The sequence below is a fragment of the Bos grunniens genome, chromosome 24, assembly GCF_055505025.1.
Source record: "Bos grunniens cultivar Pamir isolate PY7600 chromosome 24, Bosgru_T2T1.0, whole genome shotgun sequence".
Taxonomy (NCBI): domain Eukaryota; kingdom Metazoa; phylum Chordata; class Mammalia; order Artiodactyla; family Bovidae; genus Bos; species Bos grunniens.
The window spans coordinates 62335876-62354191 of NC_141188.1; the positions used below are offsets into that span (position 1 = coordinate 62335876).

Below are 18316 nucleotides of genomic sequence, written 5' to 3' on the forward strand. Positions count from 1 at the left end.
GTACTCTTGCCTGGAAAATCCCATGGATGGAGGAGCCTGGTGGGCTGCAGTCCAGGGGGTCGCTAAGAGTCGGACACGACTGAGCGACTTCACTTTCACTCTTCACTTTCATGCATTGGAGAAGGAAATGGCAACCCACTCCAGTGTTCTTGCCTGGAGAATCCCAGGGACGGGGAAGCCTGGTTGGGCTGCTGTCTATGGGGTCACACAGAGTCGGACATGACTGAAGTGACTTAGCAGCAGCAGCAGCAGCAATGAATCCTCATGTATTCACTACTCAGCTTATATATAACAGTCAGTATGAGAATTAAGGTGGATTCAGGATATATTCAAATGTGAGTTCAGTTTAACTTGGCAACAGGTTAGACTAAGAGAGAACTAGAATCTAAGGGTTCCTGGGTTGGGTGATGGCACAGTACAACCCAGTGGAGCTATTCTGAAGAGAAGTGTTTATTCACAGTTTGAAGTACAGTTAGAAAAGCACTGTAAGCAGTTACTGAGATTTAGGAACTATTAAAATATTAGTGGTGACCAGAGGGGTGGAGCTGGACGGATGATCTCACGTGGAAAGAGGGCTCAGACATAAAATTAGACCAGTGTTCAAAATGCAGCGTCTAGGAGAAGCTTGGGCTTTCCAGGTGGCTCAGTGGTAAAGAACACGCCTGCCAGTGCAGGAGACTCAGGCTCAGTCCCTGGGTCAGGACGTCTGCCTGGAAGTGGGCACGGCAATCCACTCCAGTCTTCTTGCCTGGAGAAGACCATGGACAGAGGAGCCTGGCAGACTACAGTCCATAGGGTCGCAAAGAGTCAGACACAACTGAGCAACTAACACTTCACTTCAAGAGAAGCTTCGCTTAGAATTAGGAGGCAATTCAGAGTGGTGTCAAAAAATCAAACAGGAATTTAAAAGAGAAGGAGCAGTGGTCTTCCACTTGTAAGATAGAGTGATGTGAGAGGGAGAGAGGTATTCTAGGACATAAATAAGTTTAAAACTAGGCCAGAAGTAAGAGTTTCTATAGGTGCAGAATCAACGGGTAGTGGGAAGTGGTTGCCTATGACTTGCAATGGAAAGGTCAGATTTCCCTGAAAGCCTGCAGTAAGAAGACAGTACTTTACAGGGCAGTCCATTTCATTTTTAACCACTTGTTTTTTAAAAAATTCCTTTCATATTCTGAGTTAAAGTCTCCCTTCCTGTAACATCTACTCTCTAAAACAAGTTTTGGCAGAGGGGTCAGAGTCAGACTGTTTTGTCAAAGTAATAAAAAATGTAAACTCTTCAGAAAAACAAAACAAAAAAAATGCTATAATGCAGTGGTTCTTTACTGGAAAGCTTTGTAACATACCTACCTGGGTCCTCGACCCTGGAAGGAGAAACTCAGAATCACCGGGGTCAGGTCTAGGAGCCACATCCAGAAGCTCCCCAGATGATCGTGGTGCGGCTCACAGGTCTCTGTAGACGCACACAGCTGTGCAGATACGTAGCACATGTTTCGTTCTTCATGGGAAGGTGTCGTAAGCCCCTAACTCCCCTCCAAGCTGAACGCTGGTCATTCCGTTCACTTCTGTGTGCTGGCTTCTAGACTCCGTTAGCATACTGTTGTGCTCCTCTTAGAATCATTGACTTGATGGTATCTCAGATATTATCTGACCCATGTCTCCTGTTTTTCTAGATGCAGACTAAAATAATACTTACCTTCTGACTTAACACTGTTTCCTACAGAAAGAAAACAGTACCATCAACCTATAGTGTTAAGGAAAGGCATCATGGAATTTAAAACTTGGTTAGACATCAAAGAAGAGATATTTAAGTTGAGAATAGTTCGAACACTTAGACTAGGCAAACATGACTCAAGGGAGTCGAGGAGTTAATCAGTGAAGGTTGGTTTAAAACACACACCCACACAAGAATTAGATTGCTGTTTCTTGAATCCCATGCATATTTTATCTTGGAGGTAGTAAGTGGCCACTGAAGATTTTGAGAAAGGGGTGTGATATAAAGAAGTGATTATTTAAGTGGTGAGTGACTAATACAAGAAGACCAGATCCAAGATTATTGGAATAATCCAGTTGTGAAGTATTGGCATTAGAAATAAAAGTAAACGAAAGAATGCTGTAAAGTCACAAGATGTGATGATAGTTTGGGAGCCATCATACTCACCGCTAGGAAGTTGTGAAGTATTGGCATTAGAAATAAAAGTAAACGATAGAATGCTGCAAAGTCACAAGATGTGATGATAGTTTGGGAGCCGTCATACTCACCGCTAGGAAGAGAGGGAATGTGAGGAAAGGCAGAAAACAGGGCTGTTGCTGAGCCACTAAACCGTGTCTGGCTCTGCAGCCCCGTGGACTGCAGCACACTGCGCTTGCCCATCCTTCACCGTCTCCCTGAGTTTGCTCAGACTCATGTCCATCGAGTCGGTGATGCCATCCAACCATCTCATCCTCTGTCCCCCCACTTCTCCTGCCCTCAGTCTTTACCAGCATCAGGGTGTTTTCCAGTGAATTGGTTCTTCGCGTCAGGTGGCCAAAGTATTGGAGCTCCAGGGAGTTATTTCTAAAGTTAGGGTCTGAAAAAAATGCTTGGGACGTTGCTTGATCCAGTGTACAACAGTTGATGACTCTGGCCCTCGGCGAAGTGTTGCGTTTCAGTAACTATTTTGTAGTCATCCTATGGAAATTTATTTGAAACATAGAGAATGAGTATATTTTGTAATTGAAGAACTACTGAGCCTGCTGGAGGATTACTTGTGGGAAGAGGGAAACCAGCAAGAGAGGCGTGCTCAGAGACACAGGGACACAGCAGGCGGGGGCACTGGAGGAAGAGCAAAAGGAAGAAGAGATTTTCAAGGCAGTGTCACGGCCGGGTACTGAGCTGAGTGACCCACAGTGCCTCCTGTAAAGACCACACGGAACCAGAAGGGCTCGTAGCAGTGCGTCCTCCTTGTGTAGATGTAACAGACGTCTGTTGAGCTCCTGTACCTGGCTCACCGCTCACTTGTCTCTGACAGGGTCAGACATATTCTCTTACTTAGACCTCAAGACATTTTGCAGAGGAGGAAACTGAATCAGAGTGATTTAAAGTATCTTGGCCAGAGTCACAAAGCCAGCAAGCTGGACTCCTGAATCTACTTATTACAGCACAATTGTTGAATCACTGAAAAATGTCCCTGATCAATACTTTGTTCAATAGTATGATGTATCAGCAGTCTTTAGTAGTCATTTGGATTGTGCTTACTCCCCACACAGAAGGTTGGCCAAAGAGAAACAAGATTTGGCGTTGTTGACTGACACTAGTGCAGTTGGTGATCGACCTCAAAGACCTCAGTGTGGCTTTGTTTATGCATTTGTGAAAATAGGAATAATATCTATCTTCCAGGATTGCTGTAAGCATTAGATGACATAATGCTAAGAAGAAGAAGAAGAACTAACACTTACACCTGCCTGGCACTGCTAATGAGCCCTGTATACTCATCAGGGAACCCAGTGTCAGTCGCTCAGTTCAGTTCAGTCGCTCAGTTGTGTCTGACTCTTTGCGACCCCATGAACCGCAGCACGCCAGGCCTCCCTGTCCATCACCAACTCCTGGAGTTCACCCAGACTCAAGTCCATCGAGTCAGTGATACCATCCACCATCTCATCCTCTGTCGTCCCCTTCTCCTCCTGCCCCCAATCCCTCCCAGCATCAGAGTCTTTTCCAATAAGTCAACTCTTCGCATGAGGTGGCCAAAGTACTGGAGTTTCAACTTTAGCATCATTCCTTCCAAAGAAATTCCAGGGCTGATCTCCTTCAGAATGGACTGGTTGGACCTCCTGGCAGTCCAAGGGACTCTCAAGAGTCTTCTCCAACACCACAGTTCAAAAGCATCAATTCTTCGGTGCTCAGCCTTCTTCACAGTCCAACTCTCACATCCATACATGACCACAGGAAAAACCATAGCCTTGACTAGACGAACCTTTGTTGGCAAAGTAATATCTCTGCTTTTGAATATGCTATCTAGGTTGGTCATAACTTTCCTTCCAAGGAGTTAGCGTCTTTTAATTTCATGGCTGCAGTCACCATCTGCAGTGATTTTGGAGCCCCCAAAAATAAAGTCTGACACTGTATCCACTGTTTCCTCATCTATTTCCCATGAAGTGATGGGACTGGATGCCATGATGTTCGTTTTCTGAATGTTGAGCTTGAAGCCAACTTTTTCACTCTCCTCTTTCACTGTCATGAAGAGGCTTTTGAGTTCCTCTTCACTTTCTGCCATAAGGGTGGTGTCATCTGCATATCTGAGGTTATTGATATTTCTCCCAGCAATCGAGTTCAGCTTGTGTTTCTTCCAGTCCAGCATTTCTCATGATGTACTCTGCATAGAAGTTAAATAAGCAGGGTGACAATATACAGCCTTGACGTACTCCTTTTCCTATTTGGAACCAGTCTGTTGTTCCATGCCCAGTTCTAACTGTTGCTTCTTGACCTGCATACAGATTTCTCAAGAGGCAGATCAGGTGGTCTGGTAATCCCATCTCTTTCAGAATTTTCCACAGTTTATTGTGATCCACACAGGCAAAGGCTTTGGCATAGTCAATAAAGCAGAAATAGATGTTTTTCTGGAACTCTCTTGCTTTTTCCATGATTCAGCGGATGTTGGCAATTTGATCTCTGGTTCCTCTGCCTTTTGTAAAACCAGCTTGAACATCAGGAAGTTCATGGTTCACATATTGCTGAAGCCTGGCTTGGAGAATTTTGAGCATTACTTTACTAGCGTGTGAGATGAGTGCAATTGTGCAGTAGTTTGAGCATTTTTTGGCATTGCCTTTCTTTGGGATTGGAATGAAAACTGACCTTTTCCAGTCCTGTGACCACTGCTGAGTTTTCCAAATTTGCTGGCATATTGAGTGCAGCACTTTCACAGCATCATCTTTCAGGATTTGAAATAGCTCAACTGTAATTTCATCACCTCCACTAGCTTTGTTCGTAGTGATGCTTCATGTCCAATTCTTTGCAATCCCATGAACTGTAGCCCACCAGGCTCTTCTGTCCATGGAAGTTTCCAGGCAGGAATACTGCAGTGGGTTGCCCCTCCCTTCTACAGGGGATCTCCCTGACCCAGGGCTGGAACCCGGGTCTCCTGCATTGTAGGCAGATTGTTTACCAGCTGAGCCACCAGGGAAGCCTTTTTAATCCTTGAATAGCCCTATGAGGTAGGTACTAGAATTATGTTCATTTAATAGATGAGGAAACAGAGATTAAATAACTTGCCCAAAGTCACACAGCTCGTGAATGACAGAACTGAGCTTCAGTCTCATTCCAGACTTGCTCCTAATCACTACACCACACTGCTTCCTTTCAAGAAATGATTAACACAAAAGCCACTAACCTCCGATGGTACCAAAAAGCTCTACTCCCTAAGTGTTAGTTTCCCTTTTGTGATACCAGTTCAGAATGTATTTCTTAATGTTCTGTTACTAAAGACTTGAAAAAAAAACGTAAGATAATTTTCATTTTCTAATTGCTTTACACGAATTTCAAAATCTTTTTCCTAGCTCAATGTCAATTGCTGCAAGCTTAGTGAGTGAAGATGCGAAGACCAAGTTCTTGAACAAAATGGGCCAGTTGACAACATCCGGCGCCATGCTGGCCACCGTGTTTCAGAGGAAGAAGTAAGCGCGGGAGGAGGCCCCGGCGAGCACTGAGGTGGGCCTCAGGCAGACTGGCTCCTGGTACTGGAAGTGCTTGCCTTTTTATTTCTGGTTTCCGTTCTTGCATCCTAATGTCATCTTAACCTCCAAAGACACTGGCACCGCTGCTGATCATTGCTGTATGTCAGTGTTGGAGTGCCAACTGTGGTGATAAGCTGAGTTGACAGTCTGTACCAGGTCCCCTCTATGTTCTTGTCTTTCAGAATATTTTTTTTATATATAATATATATATATAGTGAAGTTTTTTTTTTTAATTTTTGGATGGGATATTAGCAAATACTTGTATGATACACTAAGCTATTACAGTGGTACTTAAAATAATGTAAATTTGAAGTCATTGTTATAAAGTAATAAAAATGGAGATGACTTAAGTATTTAAATTACGAAAGGATGACGCAGACTTTATTGCTTCTTAACTGACTAGAAAGAGCCACCAGCATCACTCTGTGCCTTTGGACTCAGTTTGTGCGTCTGTAGGACTTGTGTGCGCTCCATTCACACGGTATTTACAATACTGTAATGAATCTGAATTACACATCCTACAGTCAGTAGATAATAGTGTAACCTTCAACATTTCAGTGCTCTCATGAGTATTCTTTTAAGTGCTATGTAAATCTCCCCATTACTTATATGGATATAACGGACTTACCTGAGGAAGGAGAGCACGCATCGCATGGGGAGTGGTAACCAAGGTGAATTTTACAAACTGGTGTGTAGTAGATTTAAATACTCAAACTAAATTTAAGTAAGAAAAGCTAATAATTGTGACTTTTTTTTCCCAAGTGGGAAAAAAGAAGAAAGTATGGTTCGGATCTAAAAGTTAATACTTATTTACATAAAACATTCTATTTAAGGTGATAAATTTTCTGATGAATTTTAATTTCAGAGATTATCTTTTCATCCTATGCGTTACAGAGAGGTACAGAAAAGTTCGGGACATTTGGGGGCTGCTTTTTTCCCTATAGACAAAAAATGACATTGGCTTCCTTACTATTGGTCTCAGTCGTCACCTTGTCCCCTAAAGTCAGTGCCTGTTCTTGTGTTTGATATATATCACATAGAGTCTTAAGTCAGTGTACAGTTCCCCTGGAATTTGACAATTGTCTGTCAAGTAATGCAACTTTCAGTAGAAAAGAGTGATCCTGGACATAGGAGGGAGGCGGTTGGTTTAATGGTTTAATGTGAGGCCTTTCTGAAAAATGCGTATTTCGGTAAAGAGAATTCTCTTTTGAGCACAGCTGATACACATGGGTGATTGTCATGTTTGTTGTATAAACTGGTTTTAATACACTTGGAATATAGTTGGATTACATTCACTTCCTGGGCAAAGCTAGCTTACTACACATTCAAGCGTATAAAAAATAAGTTTCCATAGGCAGAGCCATTTAAAAAGTTTATTCTGAAATTATTTCTTTAACCTACAGTGAAATAATTGTTAGCTAGTATTTATGGAAACTGTTGGATTCTAGGCATTCCTGAGAAATTGAAAGTGGCTTCCTTTCATGTCAAAAATGTTGATCTATTATAAATAAAATGTTTTTGCATACTTCTTTTGGTTTTGATTTTGGCTATGTGTATTTATTTTCATTTTGAAACACTATATCCTCCAGCCAAGCAAAATGAAATGAGAAGCTGTATATTCACTTCAATATATTTTAACTTAGGAATATAATCTCCATAAGTTACCTCTTTTAGTTTACTTTTATTTAAAAAGCATTGTGTTGTATAAAATGAAAACATTTCTGAGATGATTTAAAGAAAAAAATGTTTAAATTCTCATTTGTTTTGAAGTAACATTAGTATGTTTGTTACCTGATGAATAAATATAATGTATTTTTAATGTGATAAGTTTTATTAATTTGTGAATCCATTTATCCAAATGCTAACAGGTTTTCATGAAAGGCACCATCCAGTAAGATACACAGTGTGTTTCGAGTCCCTCTTATTATGCTATTAAACCCCTTAATGTCAGTAAGACTTTACATTTATTTTTTTCATGGCAAAATATAGATTCTTTAATGATAAAACAGACACTAATCATAAAACTGGGTGCGTTCTTCCAAAACAAGCTGGAAAACTCCCATCCTCGCTCTTTTTAAACAGACGTAAAAATGATACAAATAAAAGCAAAGTTTGCAAAGTAATGAAAAGTTAATTTGAAATTATGCTCCAAAGCAAGCCAGAGACTAAAATTTTTCAGAAATCCACAAGAACTGTAGTTAACAATTTCACTGTATTAACCTGAGAACATTGCTTGCGTGGTAGCATCACTATATGTACGTACCTCTGTACACGGTATCCTTGACCTTCATCTGTTGGCAGTCAGCACCCCTTTTGAGAGATTACTTGCTAAACATCAGATTAACTTAAAACCTGAATGAAATTGTGAATAATTTAAGTAACTTTAATGGGGTATCAATTCAGGTGCTATCAAGCTTCCTTTCCTTATAGGAAAAGAAAAAATGGTTCAAATAAATAGTCTCTGAAATAAACTAAAGTTTGGGGACGTGAAATCAGTGTGTATTGAGTTGTCTTTTCACGAACCTGCTTTTTAAGATAAACTATTTTAGGCCATTCAGTTCAGTTCAGTCGCTCAGTTGTGTCTGACTCTTTGCAACCCCATGAATCGCAGCACGCCAGGCCTCCCTGTCCATCACCAACTCCTGGAGTTTACTCAAACTCGTGTCCATCAAGTCAGTGATGCCATCCAGCCATCTCATCCTCTGTCGTCCCCTTCTCCTCCTGCCCCCAATCCCTCCCAGCATCAGGGTCTTTTCCAATGAGTCAACTCTTCACATGAGGTGGCCAAAGTACTGGAGTTTCAGCTTTAGCATCATTCCTTCCAAAGAAATCGCAGGGCTGATCTCCTTTAGAATGGACTGGTTGGACCTCCTTGCAGTCCAAGGGACTCTCAAGAGTCTTCTCCAACACCACACTTCAAAAGCATCAGTTCTTCGGTGCTCAGCCTTCTTCACGGTCCAGCTCTCACATCCACACGTGACCACAGGAAAAACCATAGCCTTGTTTGACCCTTAGGAACATAACTTTGTCTAGACCCACCTTGTGGATATTTAAACAGCGATAGCCAACCGCAGCTAACATTTTATGCTGATTATAAGTTCTTAACTATTTTTTGTGTAAATAATATATATTTATTTTAAGAGGTTTGTAATTGGCTACTCCAAATCCTCAAATTCTTCAGATTGCCCAGGTAAGTATATTCTAGCTTTATCTTAGCTGTTAACTCTTACAAGCAAACTGTGAAATAAACTTAGCCTTTCACATGAATAGACGTGTTTGAAAACTTTACAGTGTACCTCATTTGGTTACTATTTTATTTCAGTATATTTAAAAAATAATAGGTTAAAGATATATGTTACTAATAAAAATAATAAATGTATCTGGTATCTGCATATCGGTGAAATAATTGGGTTTTAGACTATTTTCATACTATATAAGAATGTTCTGTTTACCTTTCATCTAGCTGTAACCTAATGTTCTTTTCATAGAGCCATTATATGTGGATCAGAATTGTGTAGTCTTATACATTTTGAACTCAGCAAGGTATCTGACTGATTGTCTTAACGTCTTTATTTATTTCCAAGGTAAAAAATATAGGTAAATAAAAGCAAAAATAAAGTGCTGTGCTGTGGGCACATGGCCTAAAAAGCTCAGCAGAGCTTGTCTCCTTATCTCTGGCTCTGAGCAGCCCGATTTATCAACAAACCTTACCACGTTTGCTAAGCCATTTGTAAATGTAGTAAAACCATCCCTTTCTAAAGATTATAAAGTCATTCACCACTCAACATGTGTATTATTTATGGAGTACCTATGTTGTGCTAGGCACGGGAGGCGATGGATAAGGTCAACATAGAACAGAGCTTGCAGCCAGGCAGGGAAACAAACAGTTTGAGAGGGAAGGACTGAGGAAGCCTTACCGTAAGTAGGATGAGTACTTTGGAAGGCCTCCGTAAGGTGACGTTGTACCTGAAAATTAGGAAGACTGGGCTTTACCCATGTGAAAACAGGAAGAGAAAAAAGAGCAGTACGTGCATAGGCCTTGGAGGGTTTAGGGAATTGGAAAAAGAAGACCAATGTGACTCCAGCATTTTGAATATGATGGGGTATCAACAGATTAAACTGGAAAGGGGTATAGCCAGATCACACAGGTTCAATCCCTGGGTTGGGAAGATCCCCTGAAGTAGGAAATGGCAACCCATTCCAGTATTCTTGCCTGGAAAATTCCATGGATGGAGAAGCCTGGTAGGCTGTAATCCATGGGGTCGCAAAGAGCTGGACCTGACTGAGCGACTTCACTTTCTTCTCACATAGTTGAAGTAGTACACTGGCTTGATCAGTTTACATGATGGTTAGACAGGCTTTGGAAGAACGCTTTGGAAAAAGGCAGGAGTAGAGGCTGCAGGGGTTCCCCGAGTGGCACTGGTGGTCAAGAACCCACCTGCCAATGCAGGAAACACGAGAGAGAACGGATCGGTCCCTGGGTTAAGAAGATCCCCTGGAGGAGGGCGTGGCAGCCCAGTCCGGTATCCTTGCCTGGAGAATTCCACGGACAGAGGAGCCTGGCGGGCTACAGTCCATGGGGTTGCAAAGAGTCGGACACGACTGAGCAACTTAGCAAGCATGCAGAGGCTGCAGAAGCCAAGGCAATGTCTAAGCAAGAGGTGGTGGCAGCCTGGACGGAAAGGGCGGGGAAAGGGCAGACCTGAGGTAAACTGGGGATAGATTTGGGACGTAATATTGGCATGACAGGTTGGGTATGAAGAGTGAGGGAAAAAGAAAAGTCAAAGATGTCACTGAGATTTTTGGCTGGATTAACTGAATAAATAATGAGTGATAACAACAGGAAATTTTAGGATGAATCTATAGTTTGAGATGTGCCAGAATTGAGATATCTGAGAGGTACCTGTCTCGAGGTCAAGTGAGAAGTTCGTTATCCAAGTGTGGGTCTCAACAGAGGTCAGGCTTAAATCCAGATTGTGGGGTCATTGGTATTTGACTAAAGCCATGGAACTAAATGAGATGGGCTGGGGAGAGAGCAGCCGTGGAGAAGAGTCCGACTCTGAGCCCCGAGACACTCCCGAATCTGGACGTTCAGTAGAGCAGGAGAACGTACTCATAAGGCTCAGGGGAGTGAGGCTGGAGAGAAACCAAGAAAGGGTGCTTTCCTGGAGCCAAAGAAGAACACCCCAAGGAACAGCGGTGGCCCCTTGGCAGTCAGTAGGAGGGTGGATCTAAGGTTGGTGGAAGATAAAAGTCACTGATGACGTCAATCGTAAGCTCAGTGGGTCTGTGGAGATAGAGGCCTGACTGCACACGGTGAAGAGAGACGGACAGGGTTGCCGGCTCTTTCAGGAAACGTTGCCATAAAGGGGAGCAGAAGCCCTGGCGTCTAGAAAGGATCGTGAGGTCCAGGAGAGGTGTGGAGGGAAGCTTTGTAACAAGAGAAATTAGATCTGTACGTAGGCTGCTGAGAGCAAGTCAGTAAATTGAGAGAGAATGGTGGTGCGACAGCAAGAGTAGGTGAGGACTGTGCAACAGTGAAGTCCCTGGGAAGGCAAGAGGGGGTGCGGTTCAGGACACAAAGGCATCGGGGCCTCCTCCACGATTGGAGAGAATAGGTGCACTGGAGGTAATTTGGTAGATACAGTGGTGGGAAGGTTTGGGGTTTTCCATCTCTTCTCAGTAAAGGATGAAGCAAAGATACTAGTGTGGCTGGCATGTGGAAAGTTTTGGAGGTTTGAGGAAAAAGAAGGTAGAAATGGTTGTCTCCAAGAATAGCAGAGTATTACGGATACAACTGTTAAACTGCCAAGCAATTGTGAAAGCTGATTTGAGAATAGTAATTACGAATTTAAAGACAGGCAGTTAACACAATTGTGGTTTGTTGTGTTTTTTTTTTTTTCTTCCAGACAAAATTAGCTGTTCAGAACAGATGTGAAGTATACATACAATAAAGTAGAACCAGGTCTGGGTTTTTCCAGATGCATAAGATGAGAAAAGACAAGGATATTAAACCTCTTGCAAAGAAATTATTATTGTGATGGACCCACAGAATTGAACTGGGAACGAGGGGGAAACTATCGGACGGATGGGCCTAAATAAAGTCAACAGTATGTAAGTGAGCTGGAAGGAGCTTCCTTTGAGAGTAGAAGTGAAAAGCAAATACTATTCCTGTTCTACGCCCAGCCTTTAAGGTACAGAGGTTTGTGGAAACAAAATGGAAAAGCCTGCACTCTAAAGAATAGCAATGAAGGTGATGTTTTAGGGGTGATGGTGGTTTAGTCCCTAAGTCACATCTGACTCTTGCAACCCCATGGGCTGTAGCCCACCAGGCTCCTCTGTCCATGGGGTTTTCCAGGCAAGAATACTGGAGTGGGTGGCCATTTCCTCCTCCAGAGGGTCCTCCCAACCCAGGGATCAAACCCAGGTCTCCTACATTGCAGGCAGTGTCTTTACCAAGGGGTGGTCAGGATTTAACTAGCGTAAGGTGGGTCCAAGAGAAGCGGCTGAGGATGAGAAATCTGAAGACACCTTGAGTTCCCATGTGCCCAGTGGGAAGGGTTAGAGATTGAGGAAGTTTTCCGCTGACATCTGTGAACCTGGTCTAGCTCCTGGAGGTAAGAACAAAGAGCAGGGACCTCTCTCTGGCTGGGCTCCCTAGAGTCTGTGACTTACACTTGTCCTCTCTGGGACTCCAGCAGTTGATCAATTACAGTTCTAGTTTTTCCACCCCTGCCTCGGTTCCCACAGAGGTTATAGCTTGTGAGTTTTCTGCTCTGATAATTTGTGATTCTCTGTGTTTACCTGTCAGTCTCTCCAGTTTGGGGGGCAGTGGTATGCCCTGGGACCTCCCTTCTCTTAAATGGATTTAGGAAGAGTTACTGATTTCCTGGTGGCTCAGTTGGTAAAGAATCAGCCTACAGTGCAGGAGACTAGGGTCCCATCTCTTGGTCAGGAAGATCCCCTGGAGAAAGAACTGGCAACCCACTCCAGTATTCTTGCCTGGGAAATCCCATGGACAGAGGAGCCTGGCAGGCTGCAGTCCATGGAGCCGAGAGAGTTGGACACGACTTAAGGACTAAACCATTGATCGTTCAGCTTTTTACTCATCAGGACAGAGTGGGGACTTCAAGCTCCCTACATGTGGAACTGGAAACAGGAAGCAGCACAGATTTTTTTTTTTTTTTAAATGCAAAACACAGAAAAGAGGGTAAAAGTCATTTGGGGCAGAAGGGAAGAGAGAGATTGGGCAGAAATGTTATTTGAGGAGAGAATGGACACAAAAATGCTTAAGCTGACAAAAAACATCAAGAAAGGCAATGAATTACAAACAGGATCGATTCAAAGAAAACTAACCTCCCCACGTTGGTGTAAACCTGCTGAAAACCAAATACAAACAAAATCTTAAAAGCAGCAACTGTAAGGCTGATAGTTGGCATATCAAAGAAAACAAAGCAATTATGTTTTTTAAATGCCGAAGGAAAATAGCTGCCACCCTACAACTTCAAATGAAGGCAAGTTAAGGTATTTTTAGACACTCTTCCCCTAGAAAAAAAACCCAAAACAGAATTTGTTAGCAGCAGACTCACCCCAAAGAAAAACCTGAGAAAGTTATTCAAGCGAAAGGAGAGTGACCCTAGGTAGCATCTTACAGATGCAAAAAACAATATGGAGCAAAAAAAGGATACATAGGGACTTCCCTGGCGGTCCAGTGGCCAGGACTCTGTGCTCCCAATGCAGGGACCTGGGTTCAAGCCCTGCTCAGGGGACTAGATCCCACATGCCCCAACCAAGACCTGGGGCAGCCAAATTTTTTTTTTTTTTTTTAGGAAACTGGAAAATATCAAATGTTAGAGATGTAAGCAATGTGCTTTTAAAAGGAACCATAGGTTAAGGAAACTACAACAAAATTAGAAAACATTTTTATTAAATAATGGGAAATATGAAACTTGTGAGATAAAACTAAAGCCATTCTTAACAGGGAGCTGTACATACAGCTTTAAATACATAAATGAGGAAAGAATGTTTAAGGTCAATTAACATTCATTTTAAGAAGTTTGAAAAGAACCATGAAGCAGAAGAATCAATAAAGTTCAGAAATTAAATAGAAAACTCAAACACAATAAAGAAGATAAAGAAAGATAAAAATTTGATTCTAATTAATTGAACTAATAAAACCTGATTAAACCCCAGAAAGACTTACCAAGAAAAGGAGAAGGCATAAATAAATTACCAGGTGGTGTTCAGTCACTCAGGGGTGTCAGACTCTTTGCAACCCCATGGACTGCAGCACGCCAGGCCTCCCTGCTGCTGCTGCTGCTAAGTCGCTTCAGTCGTGTCTGACGCTGTGCGACCCCATAGACCGCAGCCCACCAGGCTCCCCCGTCCCTGGGATTCTCCAGGCAAGAACACTGGAGTGGGCTGCCATTTCCTTCTCCAATGCAGGAAAGTGAAAAGTGAAAGTGAAGTCGCTCAGTCGTGTCCGACCCTCAGCGACCCCATGGACTGCAGCCCACCAGGCTCCTCTGTCCATGGGATTTTCAAGGCAAGAGTACTGGAGTTGGGTGCCATTGCCTTCTCCCTGGCCATCACCAACTCCCAGAGTTTACCCAAACTCATGTCCATCGAGTTGATGATGCCATCCAACCTCTCGTACTCTGTCGTCCCCTTCTCCCCTGTCCTCAATCTTTCCCAGCATCAGGGTCTTTTCCAATGAGTCAGCTCTTTGCATCAAGTGGCCAAAGTACTGGAGTTTGAGCTTCAGTCCTTCCAATGAATATTCAGGACTGATCTCCTTTAGGATGGACTGGCTGAATCTCCTTGCAGCCCAAGAGACTCTCAGGAATTTTTCCAACACCTCTGTTCAAAAGCATCAATTCTTCGGCAGTCAGCCTTCTTTATGGTCCACCTCTCGGATACATCCATACATGACTACTGGAAAAACCATAGCTTTGACTAGACGGACTTTTATCAGAAAGGTAATGTCTCTGCTTTTTAATACACTGTCTAGGTTGGTCATACTTTTCTTCCAAGGAGCAAGTGTCTTTTAAAAATTTCATGGCTGCAGTCACCATCTGCAGTGATTTTGGAGCCCAAGAATATAAAATCTCTCACTGTTTCCATTGTTTCCCCATCTATTTGCCATGAAGTGATGGGACTAGATGCCATGATCTTAGTTTTCTGAATGTTGAGTTTTAAGCCAACTTTTTCACTCTCCTCTTTCACCTTCATCAAGAGGCTCTTTAGTTCCTCTTCTCTTTCTGACATTACCAGTATTAGAAACTAAAAAGAAGAAATCCTTACAAACACTACATTTAAAATATAATGAGATTTTATAAATGACTGTACACCAGCAAAGTTAAAAGATTAGATGGAATGAACATACTTCTATTTAAAAACACACATACACCACTTCTTACCAAAACCAACACAAAAGGAAACAAGCTCTCTAAAGCTGTCTATCAAATACAGTGAACCTGTCATTTAAAACCATGCCATAAGGAAACCTCAATGCCCGGATGGTTTCATGGGTGAATTCTACCAAATATTTAAGGAAAAAGTAATACCGTATTATACACCTTTTCGAAGGTCTTCCATATTCCTCAGTCTTGTCCAGCAAAACACTGACACTGAAACTTGACAAGACCCAATTCAGGAAGGGTACGGCAGGCCAGCCTCTCTCACAGACCTGGATATGGAATTTCTTCATGTCACTGTGGGATAGCATCGCCCCTTGATTCATCTGTGAGTGAACACTGATTTATCAAGGTTTACTGTGGTTTAAAAAGTGTTTTGTAGGTGAGATGACAGCACAAGCAAGCAGAGTGAATAATAAAAACATTTGTATTTACTAGTGAGCTTTTCCTGAAAGATTTGTAAAGTCTTATGTTTACTTAATAACTTCGCTTTTTATGTATTTGCTTTAGCTCTGTGCCCAGTAATTATTTTCTGTCACCACATGAAAAAAAATTACATAAGCTGATTAATTCTCATTCTTGTGGACATTTATAGGCATTTTATTAACAAGATTGTATCTATTTTCTGGTGCCTAGTACAGGCCATTAAAATATAATCCTATTGATAGGATACTTACGAAGCATTCACCTGAAACGAAAATGACAGCCGTGTTTTAACTTACCTTTTTGATTCTGGAAACTCAAAAGAGTTCTTACAGAAGCGGGAAGTAGTGAGGGTTTTCAGGGTTAGTTGCACATTACCCATGTAAAATAGTTTTCTACTAAAGCTATGATTCTTTTATTTTTCTCCCCAGTACAAATAAAACAATTCACCATTGGCTGATTACTCTGTAAAAATTGGAAATGTTTAATAAATGTTAAAACATCTGTTGTTTAAGATGAATTTTGCATTTATTACATATAACCAAAATTTAATTATACATTTTGCATTTATTACATATAACCAAAATTTAATTATACATGTGCTTGTAAATGGACTTATAAAAATAATAAATAACACTTTCTGTAAATGAAGAGAAATATCTAGTTATAGTGCAAGCATTCTTCACTTAATAGGGAAAAATAGTATTTAACTTCCATGTTTCTCATAATAACGCCATTTATATAGGAAAGATGATGTCCTCAAGCTCATTTTAATGGATCTTGTTAATAACAAATGTATTCTACATTAATCTCTATAAAGTATTTGAACTATTTGAGTGATCCGTAAATATTGAAATAGAGTCTTTAAAAGTAATTATTTTTTCAGTTAAACTTGTTTTAGTAGATTTAATATGGTAACCCGGGCATTCTGTTGTTTACAGTGCTTCCAAAACCAGCACACTCACCTCTGGGACTTTCCAAGCAGAAGTTTTAAGTCCCCTAATCTTTTTTTGAAAAAAGAAGGGGTTGATGTTGGAAATACGCCAGGAGTAGGCCTTGGTATTTCTCGTGAAGTGCCACAGTGAATATACCCTCTCCCACAAGTCAGTTCCTTTTATCAAAATCAGAATCTCACACACAGCCATTTCCAGAAAGTCTGTCCCCACATTCAAGACAACAATAGGCCAGATAAATATTTTTTTTAGTCTTAATTTTGTACAATTCCTATACTTAATTTCATCTGGAGTTTTAACCTCTATTTACCAAACGTACATACCTGTCAGTTGAAGTACAAAAGTACTTTTTCCTCAGTGTAAACAGCTTAGGAACATCAAAAGTTAAAATGAGTAGTTTCTACTATGATTCACCTAATGCTAATATTTGGTGCTTTAACCTAAATGTCCATCAACAGATAAATGGATAAAGAAGATGTGATATACACACCATGGAATAATACCCAGCCATAAAAAGAATGAAATGTCATTTGCAACAACATGGATGGAGCTAGATATTATCATACTCAGTGAAGCAAGTTAGCTTAATACGTGGAATCTAAAAAAAAAATAAAAGAAGCAAATGAACTTATTTAGAAAAGAGAAACCGACTTACAGGCATAGAAAAAAACTTATGGTTACCAAAGGGAAAAGGGGAGAAGGGATAAATCTGGAGATGAGATCAACAGACATACACCCACTGTATTTAAAACAGGTGAGCAACAAGGACTTACGGTATAGCACTCGCAGTATCTTGTAGTAACCTAGAACTGAAAAAAGTCTGAAAAATAAACATAACTGAATCACTTTACTATATATCTAACGCAGTATCACTATATAAACTAACGCAGTGTTGTGAATCAACTGTAGTTCCATTTTTAAAACCTGGGGAGAAGTTGGTGCTTAGTAATAAGATGCACTCCAGAGCCAGACAGCCAAGGTTTGAATTCCAGCTCTGGCATTTACTGCAGGTGACCCTAGGTAAGTTATTAGCCTCTATGCCTCGGTTTCCTCATCTGTAGAAAGGGTTTAGTATTCCTTGCGAAGCTGTTGCAAGAATTGAATGAATTTGTAAGTGTAAATATGCTATTAGTATTTGCTATTGTTGTCTCTCCAGAAACTTCCTTTGCTTAGATAAGTAAAATCATGTTTTTTTTTTTATTACTTTTTACAGACATGGGACGATATTACTCTGTAACTAGCTTTTTCTACTATGATATGGAATTGCTTTGCCAAAGGATATTTGCACTTTTAATTTTTTTTTAACCAAACACTACAGATTGCTTTCCAAAAAGCAGAAAAGTAACTGGCAGTGTACCCATCAGGCTGCCCAGGAGGGAGTCACAAAGTAAAGGAACCAGCATGACTGCAGTAGCCCAAGGCGGGAGGGGAAACGGAAGTGTGCTGTTGTAAGGTTCTTCCCGTATACCTGCTGCTGCTGCTAAGTCGCTTCAGTCATGTCCCACTCTATGCGACCCCATAGACGGCAGCCCACCAGGCTCCCCCGTCCCTGGGATTCTCCAGGCAAGAACACTGGAGTGGGTTGCCATTTCCTTCTCCGACGCATGAAAGTGAAAAGTCAAAGTGAAGTCTCTCGGTCATGTCTGACTCTTCAGGACCCCATAGACTGCAGCCTACCAGGCTCCTCCGTCCATGGGATTTTCCAGGCAAGAGTACTGGAGTGGGGTGCCATTGCCTTCTCCAACCGTATACCTAGAGGGGCAGAATTTCATCTGTAGGTAAACTGTCATGTCATATAGTCATGTTGTAAACCCA

General features: G+C 41.6%; 1 protein-coding gene across 8 annotated transcripts in view; it reads left to right on the plus strand.

The window, feature by feature from the left end:
• The window catches only part of RELCH (RAB11 binding and LisH domain, coiled-coil and HEAT repeat containing), a 113720-nt gene extending 106486 nt beyond the window's left edge, over positions 1-7234 (plus strand). For all 8 annotated transcript variants that reach the window (XR_015154169.1, XR_015154168.1, XR_015154170.1 and 5 more), the window contains one exon: positions 5533-7234. Coding sequence is in view for 5 of the 8 variants with exons in the window: in XM_086373689.1 (XP_086229815.1) it covers positions 5533-5653 (121 nt within the window). In the remaining 3 variants the exon portion in view is untranslated. The remainder of the gene's footprint in view (positions 1-5532) is intronic.
• The last annotated feature ends 11082 nt before the right edge of the window (positions 7235-18316 follow it).